At 43.1% G+C, this 11,193-nt stretch overlaps 1 protein-coding gene across 1 annotated transcript; it reads left to right on the plus strand.

Annotated features, from left to right (window-relative positions):
- The first annotated feature begins 7,473 nt into the window (after positions 1-7,473).
- On the plus strand, positions 7,474-10,205 carry LOC101702500 (PRAME family member 15-like). Its single transcript, XM_004863917.2, has 3 exons — positions 7,474-7,811; positions 8,226-8,789; positions 9,647-10,205. The coding sequence occupies exons 1-3, from the start codon at positions 7,474-7,476 to the stop codon at positions 10,203-10,205; spliced, it is 1,461 nt and encodes a 486-aa protein (XP_004863974.2).
- Positions 10,206-11,193: the final 988 nt, after the last annotated feature.

Consider the following 11,193-nt stretch of genomic DNA (forward strand, 5'->3'; position numbering starts at 1 on the left):
TAGACATGTGCTTCCCCTTCCCCATCCTACAAGGTGGGGCACACTAGGAATCTGTTTCCAGAGCCACAAGAAATCTTCCTGAGTTCACCAGCTTCCATGGAATTTTAAAACCCTTGAGTTCCCTGCATCTCCCCAACAACCAATATGAGAAAAAAAGTTAAAGGATTTAAACCCCCTGACTGGTGAAAACCCAAGTTCAGGAACAAGGACACGAAGCGGATTGGCGCTTTCTTAGGGGGAAGAAAAAGGGAAAGAAAAAAGACTAAACTAGTCCTTTTAGGCCATAGATTTCAGAGAGAGAAAACCAAAATTGTGTGCATAGGGGCTGACCTGCTCCTGGCTGGCTCAGCAAAATATGTTGGTGAGACAAAATATGTTATTGGGTTCTGAGGTTCTGGGGTCTTCTTTTAGAGGTGTTTTCTAAAGTTCTTTCTGTTCTGAATAAAGAATTGGTCAAGACAAGCAAAAAAGGTAGTAACATTTAACATTTATTAAGGGTAGGAAAAGAGACATTCTCTACAGGGTAAGTGCAGGCCAATTAAAAGTAGGAAAAGAAAGACACCGTACAGTGTGAGAGGAGGGCCACAATGAAAGAGAGAGCACAGTGGCCAAGAGCTTAATGAAAACTGTCTTTCCTATCTCCCATTTCTCAGGCTGATGTCAGGTCTAGACCATCCTTTCAAAACTGGCTTGAGCTCTCATGTGAATTGAAAATAGCATTCTCTGGTCCCAGGTACAGAGTTTAGGCATATATTCTGGAGCTCCATTATTGACAGTTCAGACCTATTTGTCCAGCTGCTTTGAAGTCCCCTAATCTCCAGCCTCAGAAAGATCTCACAGCCCAGGTGCCATGCTCTCTGTTTCAGGAGAGGGGCCAGCTCATGCTTACAAGATGCAGAGTGAGTGGGTTGAAGAGTCAGCTCAGGGTTAGAAGAGGGATCAGAAGCACAGAAATATGTAAAGCTGTCAAAAAGAGAGCCCAGGGGAGATTCTTTGTAACCCTGGTTGGGATTCTGAGTTATAGAAGGGGTGCACTATCCCTCACATGTGCTTGAAAGGCTGCTCTGACCTAGCCAGCAAATGAAGACCATGAAGAGACCTGAGGAAGTGGCAGTAACATTGCCAACTTCTAACCTTCAGGATAGGGCAGAGAGTTGGGCTGGGACACTGAATTATGTAGAATGCAGTGTGGCTTTGCAAAGAATGAACTTGCTTGGTCCTCCCTCTCTGGCCATCCTTATGTCCCACAAGCAAACAGGCTCTGTGCAAGGGGAGAGAAGGGTGTCTCCCTTTCCAGAGTACTAGGACAACAAGTGCAGATCAGCACACTGGCTGAAGAGTGTTGGCTTTTATACTTCACAATTCTAGTGTACTCTAAAATGATAGCATATCCAATGTCTTTGGATCCTCTAGAAGTTCGAGTCCTTTTTTTTGAGACAGGATCTTGTTATGTATTTCAGGCTGGTTTTGAACTCACTGTGTAGCCCAGGTTGGCCTCAAATTCATGGAGATCCTGCTGCTTCAGCCTCCCAACTGCTAGAAGTACAGGTTTGCACCACCGTGCTTGGTGAAGCTGGAGTCCTTTACAAGAATCTTAAGCTTAAACTTCTCTAATTTTCTTTTTTGTTCTTTTTAATTTTTGAGGTACAGGGGATTGAACTCAGGGCCTTAACTCTCTACCACCTCCTTAGTCTTTCATTTCATTTTTTAAAAATTTTGAAACAGATTCTCTCTGTCATTAAGTTTCCCAGGCCAGTGATAAATGAGATTTATGAGATCTGATCTAAAGTGAAAAGACATTATAATAAATTAGGAAGCATAACTTTTGGAGTGGCAGAAGAGGCTCTTCTATCTGTGTATCCTGAAACTTTGAAAGAATTGATGTGGAATCCTTCTTAAGTGTCTTAGTTACTTTTCTTGTTGCTGAGACAAAACACCAACACCCAAAGTTAAAGGAGGAAAAATTTATTTGGCTTACAGTTCATAGGCTTCCAGTCCATAGTTGCCTGGCTCCAAGGCAGAGTGGTACATGGCAAAGAGACAGAAGGCAGCAAAAAGGGACCTTAACACATCTTTCTGCTCCTTGTATCTTATCCAGACTACTTAGGGTGGGTAGCACTCACATCCTTAATCCTAGTGCCCTTGAGGCAAGCATTTCACCATGGATCAATTCCAGCACCACACACTCTAGATCCAGCTATCTCTGAAAAAGCCCTACCTATGACCCTATGAAGCTTTGGGGGCTCATCTAAACACAAGTCCTAACACCAAGATAAGAGTTTTTCCTCAGCTTAATATTTAAGATGCTTAAATATGAAATATAAACCAGATGAGGTAGCACTTACCTGTACCCAGCACTCAGGTGGGAGAGGCAGGAGGATGGCAGAGTTCAAGGCCAGCCTGGGCTACATAATGGTTCTTGGACTTGGAATAGTCTCACTTTCTGTCTCTTTCAGGGAGTACTGCTCTCTCAGCTCTATTATAGCCCACATTCTTAGATTTCATCATCTTCAGCAAGTTCACTAAGCTGATCCCTTTGGAACCATCCTTTCTTCCCTGGGGCACAAAAGACTATGTCTCCCTCCTTGCTCTCAATGACTGTGTTGGGTTTAAGAGTCTCTGTTGGCCCTTTGTAGTACTCTCTTTGAACTTTCAAATTTCATCTACACAAAATTCTTTCAATTCTTGTACTTTGATCCCTCAAAAAGGCCCTATGTGTTTTTTTGGTACCAGGAATCAAACTCGGGTCCTTGAGATTGCACAGCAGGTGGCGGAACCACTGAGCTCAATCCCCAGCCCAGCCCTATGTCCTTTAAATTGTCTTAGGTCTTTCACAGGCTCCACTAAGAACACCTTGCTCTAGTTGCAAAGCCTTCATGCTTAACTACTCATTGTAATATTGGCCTGATTTCCCTCAAAGAAGTCTTCATCTAATCCTCCCCCTCAGTATTCCAGAATGAAACCAGAGCCTCTGACTGAGTTACCTTAGCAGCCTTTTCTTATATTTATTTTGTATTAAGACAGGATCTCAGTAAAAGGCGAAGTTGCACAAGCTATGCTTGAACTTGCTATTCTCTTGCCTATGGATTCCACAGTGCTGGGATTATGGGCAGGTACCACCAAGCCTGGATTTCACTAAGTCTTGAAGGCTGACTTCATCCTAAGTGGTCTCTCTCCTCTTTCCTGAGTCTGTCATCAGGAAGCAAAATACTCAAACAACCATTGGATACACAGAAATTTCTGCTCTGTTTTCACACACACACATACACACATAAATCAGCTGTTGTAATTCTGTAACATTTTAATAATTTTCATGTGGCGAAAAATTGCTAAACAACAATATTTCCGGTTTGATTCTTTCTGTCTAATCTCAAGAACTTGTCTCACATTCAAAACTACAAAAGTAATGTGTGAGTAAAACTCAATCAACGGTGAGGAATGAGTTCTTAATTTCAACATGTTCCTAATCCTTTCCTTCTAATGGACATTTGACCAATCTATTAATCTGGAGAAAGCTGAAAAACAGTCAGATTTAACTAGGCGGAAGTTCAGAAAGCTACATTCTGATTGGAAAGTAGTGGTTGAAAAAAGAGAGATAGGATCAGGAAGGTAAATAAAAACTTCTGAGGAGCCACGTAGGATCTTAGAGCTTGGAGTCACTGCTGTTTGGTTTCCTGGGAGCCCTGAGTTCCTGGCCAACCCCATCCACCTCTGGTGAGTCACCACCTTCCAAAGGACACTCATCCTGTCTGCGGTGCCCCCCCCCCCCGCCCCGCCCCGCCCCGCCCCGCCACGCCACGCCACGCCAGTCTCTCAATGTGACTTGCAGCCTAGGAAGACAAGAATGTTTCCTTTTCTATAGATTCCGATGAACTGATGTAAGAGTTCTGTTTTGCCTCAAAATGTAACTTTGTTTTTATTCTAAACATTTTGACTTTTGCGGTAGTCTCTATCATTTAAAAATTTCTTAACAAAACAAACTTTAAAAAAATATTCTGATTGGAATTTTTACCTGATAAATCTTTTTTTTTTGTTTTTTTTGGTGTTTGGGATTAAGAATAAGGCCAAGAAACCAAGCTTCATCTCCAGTCCTTCTTAGTTTTTTATTTTCTTCTTTTTCATTTTTTGTAGTATTAAGGATTGAACCCAGGGCCTTTCCACTAAACTACACTCCAACTCCTTTTTTATTTTGTATTTCAGGGAAGGTTCTTATTAAATTGCTAAGTGACCAGGCTAAGCTCAAACTTCTGATCCGCCTGCATTAGTATCCCAGAGTGGTGTGGATTATAGGTATGTGCCAATACACCTGGCATATTTTTTTTTAAATTTTGAGAAAGGGTGTCACAAAATCACCAAGTTTCCCAAGCTTTATTTGAAATTAGTTACATCCTCAACTCTTTAATTTTTCTTTTCAGACAGGGACTTGTGAAGTCACCAAGATTCCTAGGCTGAGTTTGAACTTGTGATCATACTGCCTCTGGCACCTAGAGTGCTGGGATTACAGGTACCTGCACTAACATGCCTTTAGGTTGTGCTCCTTCAAATTATGGATCATTTTGATGCTTATTTACACTTTCAGTTTCTCATACCAGAGAAACTATTCGGTATTTACACATGTGTGTCCTATTTATTTCACTTACGAGTATGGCCTCAATGTGGAACCACTTAGATATAAATGTCTCTAGTTTCTCATTCTTTATGGCTGAGTAGTACTCCATTTTATAAAAAAACCCACATCTTCTTTATCCAGTCTCTAGTTGATGGGCATTTGGGCTGTTTCCAAGCTTTAGCTATTGCAAGCTGTGCCGCTATAAACATGGGTGCACATATATCACTGTGGTATGATTCTTTTAATTCTTTTGGAAAGATACCCAGCAGGGGAATAGCTGGGTCAAATGGGACCTCTAATCCTAGTTGTTTGAGGTATCTCCATATTGATTTCCACAGTGGTCGCACCAGTTTGCACTCCCACCAACAATGAAGATGTATAATTGATATTGTGAAATAGGAAGAAAAGGTCCAAAGGAGTAGGGGAAGTGGGAGGGGCAGGGGAAAGAAAAGAAGGGAAAAGAAAAAATATGAAAAAAGGAATAAAAAAGGAAACAAAGTCTTTGTAAATAGAGAAGGGTGGAGAGGGTGAAGGAAGGGCAGGGGAATGGGGAAAAAATAAGAAACAAGGTACATCGTATAAAGGTATAAGATTCCAATGATGAATGTAACTGTTGTATACCTAAGATGTGGGAATAGATTTAAGGAAAAAAAAATATTGATCATTAACTTGTGGCTTTATGAATGTATAAGTGAGACGTTTCTTGTAATTAAAGTTTAAAAATATTGTAGGCAACAATTTTTAAAGTGGAATTGTTTCATCCCTTTCTCTATCCCAAAGTGGTAAATTTGTTTTTGTTTTTTTTTTTTTTGGTACCAGGGATCGAACTCTGGTCTTTGTGCCTGCACAGCAGGTGGCGAAACCACTGAGCTAAATCCCTGGCTCCCAAAGTGGTAAATTTGAAATATGTCAGACAAAGTTATAGAAATATACATCTCTCACGTTTTTCATCCAAATTTTAAGCTACTGTACAATACTGCTACTCAACGTTTACAATTGCTTATTTAAATTCTTTTTTTAAAATTTCACCTAGAGATGGTGGATGAAATGTACAGTGATGTGAAAGGAAGCAATTGAAAGGAAAAGGAATTATTTCCCTGTATACTTCAAAATTTGCAATGAAACTATAATCTTTTCCAACTTGTGATCTATGAACATTATAATGAAGTGGAGATGATAAGAGCACCACAGACCTGTTGGATATAGTGAGGTTTCAGGGCCAGGTGAGGTACACAACAAGACAGCAGTAAACCTGAGAGGGCTGTTAATGGTTTATCTGGGATTTGGCAATAACCACACATGCTGATGACCTTCACCCAAGGCTACAGAGGTCACTGAGTCCAGACACCAGGGGAGGAGGACAGGAGGAAGGAAAAGGATTATGGTACATCCCTTTGTGTTTTCCCTACCCTTCTCCTCCCTGGTGTATTCAGTCCCACTATAATTCATCCTCCTACCTTCAATTCCTGGTCCCACACTCTGCCCTCCACCCACAAACTGCAATACCAAAGCCCAGAGCTGTCAACTGCAAGGCCCGGATAAACTCTGATTAATGCCAGGTGTGCCTGCTGGTAGAGACAGCATGGAAGGATGTGTGAGAACTGGGGTGCAGCAAGATGGTAGGTCCCATCCATATCTAGAAAGCAGATGTTATTCGATTGTTTCTGCACCATAGCACAGAAAGACCAGGCTATACTGAGAGGTAGGGGTTTGGTGGGAGGTAACAGTGAAGCCAAATACCCCCAAACAGAGCAATGGAGAGAGAGAAGGCCAGAGGAGGGAGGAACATACCAGAAATGTGGACACTTAGAAACCTTGGGACTTTGGCAAGCACCCTACTCTCCTGCACCCCAAGTCTTCAATTCAATGCGGAATGACATTAGTGTCTCTTTCAAAGAACTAATGAAGAAAGGATAAAATTGCAAGCCCCACTGAAAACGAAGAGTAGAGTGTTTGCATAACTTGGCCAGAGTCACACCAGAGACATGGCCAAGAGCTGAATTCCAGTAACACCTGTTCCCAAATCTAGGACTCACCCTCCTCTTCATCATATCCCCCAAGCATCAGCTATTCCCATTATAACATTTCCCTGTTCTCACTTTCTTTAAAACAGTTCCTCCACTCTGTCATTCAACCCCCACATCCACCAGCTTCTGATTCATGTATATTCATCCACTAAGATGGATTCCTATCTTGGTAATCCCAAGGTAGTTGCTGAGATTGATGTGTAGTTATACCACTGAATGTCTGTCACTCCCATCAGGTATTGTATGACACAGGGCACCCCAAGGGAGAAACACAGGGATGATCTTTTCTTGTTCTTGCCCAGCCCTGGGTAAGAGGAGAAACTTGCATTCTAAAATTATATGAAAAGAAAACTCATAGCATATATTTTATAGACCCTCCTTAATCTTTGGCAGCCAGAGGTATTGCTGGAGTTGAGAAATTAGGGGACTTTGGCAACATCACACTTCCATACTCTTCATTTTGTGGTCTTGGAGAGATGATCAAAAAATTTCCTTAAAATATCTGGGGATGATATTTCAGGTTCCTCAGTTCCCACTTCCTGATGGATCCAGTGTTTAAGGTGCTATTTGGAAATGGATGGGGTGGAGGTCACCTAGGCTCAGGTTGGGCTATGAGATATTCATTCTTTTGTCATCAGAGACAGTGGTATGGCTTCGGGGAAAAAAAAACATAGAAGAGAATTGGGTTAAATTGAGGACTCTCCTACCATTGCCACACCACTGATTATGGCTGGAAGTTGGTCATGAACGGGTGAAGAAAGGTTTCTCATCCTGTCCTAAAAGATTGCCTCTTTCTCAACTGTTCCCCAGGATCCTTGTCCTTGCAGATTCACTAGAATGAGCGCCCAGGCCCCACCCACCCTCTTTCAGCTAGCGATGCACAGACTGGTGAGGGAAAAGAACTTGGCCATCAAGGCTAGGGAGGACCTGCCAAGAGAGATCATTGAGACACTCTTCATGGAAGCCTTATCCAGGGGACACAATGATTTCCTGAAAGCCATTGTACCAGCCTGGCCCTTCTACTACCTCCCACTGGGGATGCTGATGAGTATGAGGAGGCCAGAGGCCTCAGAAACACACCTGAGTGTCATCCAAAAACAGTCACAGAACCTACAGATCTTACAAGCTGTGCTAGATGGGCTTGATGTGCTGCTGGCCCAGAAAGTTCGCCCCAGGTGAGGTGACGCAGGTATTCTGGAGGGAGGGACAGGAAGTCTGGGAAGGTACAGCATGAATTGGGGAGAGTGGTGGACTGAAGCATGCAGCATAGTCTTCAGAGCCGGTACATGAGAAGAATCAGAGAGGTCTTGGCCATTGCTGAGCCCCTGGGACCTGACTGCTGGATGAGGAAAACTGCTAATGACAAAAGCAGCAATGAAAGGAACAATAAGTCCCTGCCTCCCCCCACAGTCACTAAGAGTAGGAATTGGCTTGCATCAAGGAGAGAAATGGGAAGAGCAAATTATGAAAGAATGGAGAGGAATAGGAATACAGAGGGCAGAAACTGATGTCCAGGGTGAGGACTAAGGAATGGAAGGGAAGCTGGGCCCAGGTCTAAATTCTGAGACTCTTTCCTGGTTTACCTACAGGAGGTGGAAACTGCAAGTTCTAGATTTGCGGAACACACAGCAGGACTTCTGGAAAGCCTCTACTGAAAACCTGACTCAAGCCTGTTCCCCTGTTGCTGTGATTAGGAAAATGGAGAGGACTGGCCCATATGTGGCAGAAAAGCAGCCCCTGAAGGTGACTGTAGACCTGTACCTCAGGGTGGATTATCCAGGTGGATTCTTGTCCTACCTCTTCGAGTGGGTCTACCAGAGGAAAGCTTCACTGCAGCTGGACTGTGGGAAGCTGCCAATCGAAAGCATCATAAAGATCATGAAAACGGTGGACCTGGATTGTGTGCAGGAAGTGGATTTGGGTCCCTTCTGGACACTCTCCAACCTAGCTTATTTTGCCCCTTACCTGGGCCAAATGCAAAATCTTCACAAACTATTCCTCTCCCACATCTCTGGGTCTGACTTCATTTTCCCAGAGAGGAGTGAAATGCTGGCCAACCAATTCATTTCTCAGTTTCCCAAGCTGCACTGCCTCCAGGAGATTTATATAGAGTCTGTGTCTTTCCTCAAAGGCCACCTGGACCAAGTGCTCAGGTACGCTCTGTGCAGAGCACAGTAAAACATTTCTTTGTTCTATAAACTTTAGTGGCCATAGATGGTACATAGTGGCTAGACATACAAGCGATCCAAACAAGAGAGCATCAACACATTCCATAGTGCAATCCTCAGGCCTGAATTGAAGTCTTACATAACTACTGGACTGAAATAGCCTGATTGAAAAGGGCTGTAATAACCAGACATGGGGGCTCAATTACAATGAGGACAGGTTTTTGATTTCTCCAATAGGAATCATATATAGGTTAAGGTACTGAGAAATATGGAAGAGAGGGCATTAAGGAGGGGAAGAGCTCACACTTCACATTCAATGTGTGAGCTCTTCGCAGGTATGATAGGCAGGAAATCTGTCTCTATGTCCTATTATTGGAAATGCTGCTGAGGCACCAGGAAGCACAATGTACAGGTAGGAAGTATAGCAGTCTACAGCACAGGGTGAGGATGAGGAGTGCAGTATTTAGAACGAGGATACATGCACTGTAGAAGACACAGGGACAATTCCAGTCCTCACGGCCAAATCTTGTCTCATATATTCTTACTGCCTGTCTTCCCCCAGCATCATCTGGCCAGATTTATGGTTTTCTGCCTGGGAATGAGGAAAGGAAACTGTAGTGATTAGGGACTCAGCCAGTCACTCAAGTGATGGTGAATGACCTCAGACTAAATTGGGGTGCCTCGAATGACCAGTGCTTTCAACACATAGCATCTATGAGGATCATCAGATGGCTAAAGTGGTGTGGGGCCCTGCAGTCTTCCTCCACCTTGTAATTTTTCCTTACCATCCCCTACTCATCACCATCAATTGTCAGCTCTAACTGCTTTTTTTTTTTCTGTAGGTACCTGAAGTCTCCCTTGAAAACCCTCTCTATAACTCACTCCCAGCTTTCACACTCAGACTGGAAACATCTGTCTCAGTGCCTGAGCCTTAGTCACCTAAAACACCTGTATCTGAGGGGTGTCCGACTGATTGACTTTAGTCCTGAGCCCCTCCGAGTTCTACTGGATAAAGTTGCAGGCACCTTGACCATCCTGCACTTGGAGGCCTGTGGAATCAGAGACTCTCAGCTTAAGGCCATCATTCCTTCCCTGAGCCACTGCTCCAAGCTCACCACCTTCAACTACATTAGGAACTGCATCTCTGTGGCCACCTTGGAAAACCTGCTGCGCTGCACTGCCAGGTTGAGCAACTTAAGACTAGAGCAGTATGCTGTTCCTTGGGAGATATATTGTCCCCATTGTCCTCTCCAGTGGCTGAGGGTGGAGCAGATCCGTGATGCCCTGGTGAGGACTGTGAAGCCATTAAACCATCCAAGGAGAGTTTGGTTCCGTACTACTCACTGTCATCTCTCTGATAATGAGACAACCTATCATTGCCCTGATTACATCCCTATCTAGTTGGATGCACACATTCTCTGCTTCCTTCTGGGCCCTGGGAACACAGAGCCTGTTTCAGTGTGAATGGGAAAAATACAGGTCAGACAGAAGGGAGTAGCATGGTCAGGAGAAATGTTGACATGGAAAGTAGTTGTGTCATTTGGGACATGGACCCTAGGCAGGGTCAGAAATAATAATCTGAGTTTCTAGATGTAAAATTGTGCATGAGAGGTAGGAGGACATAGTCTCTGCATGAGTGGATGTAAAGAAATGATCAGAAATAAAGAGATTCACAGTTTAAACCATTTGATTTTCTCCATGATCAATTTACTTGGCTTCAAGTTTAGAACTAAAAAATCTACAGTAATAGGATAAGAATCTGAGTTTTCTGATTGGTGAGGTTTGGGTTCAGGTATTGACAGCATCAAAAAATGTTGGTGCCATCTTGATCATTTCCTTCTATGCTTTAGTTTTCTCTGGTCAACTGTTACCTCCTTGTTTCTTGGATTTTGTCACTAATCCCCGTACACCTATGATATTAGGGACTCATCTCAGAGTCTTCACAAGAAGATATAACCAAGACTCTAGGCACTGGTAATGCATGGGCCTAGGAGATTAAGTCTTTAGTTCTTGCTTGTGCAAAGACCTTCAATTCACAGAGAGGGCAACTTTCCTGGGGGTGAAGTTACACTAAATTGGTGAGACTGGACCTCACTAATCCAGGCCTGCATTCCTGGTGGGTGACAGCTTTGCTGTAACTAAACTATTTGTGGCCACTAAAGACAAAAAAATTATCTCTTATTGAAATATTCATATCTGATTGGCATGTAAGACTTTATCACTATTCTTCTCTTGTATCAGATGATTCTCTTGGGGGATCTAGTTCATACCAATGAAATATCTTCCTTCATCTTCCTACCAAAAGAGTCTAACATGGCATATTTTGATTTCAGCCTGTCATCAGTGGGTGAATAATGATTACATGCCTATAGGTAGGGGAGTCACCTTA

This window comes from Heterocephalus glaber, unplaced genomic scaffold, assembly GCF_053883595.1.
Source record: "Heterocephalus glaber isolate CG9 unplaced genomic scaffold, H.glaber_assembly_v1.0 deba00001447, whole genome shotgun sequence".
Classification (NCBI taxonomy): domain Eukaryota; kingdom Metazoa; phylum Chordata; class Mammalia; order Rodentia; family Bathyergidae; genus Heterocephalus; species Heterocephalus glaber.

Coding starts and splice junctions, on each gene's coding strand:
- LOC101702500 (XM_004863917.2), top strand. CDS start 7,474: ATGAGCGCCCAGGCCCCACCCACCCTCTTTCAGCTAGCGATGCACAGA. Junction 7,812..8,225: donor GCCCAGAAAGTTCGCCCCAG/GTGAGGTGACGC, acceptor GTTTACCTACAG/GAGGTGGAAACTGCAAGTTC. Junction 8,790..9,646: donor CACCTGGACCAAGTGCTCAG/GTACGCTCTGTG, acceptor TTTTTTCTGTAG/GTACCTGAAGTCTCCCTTGA.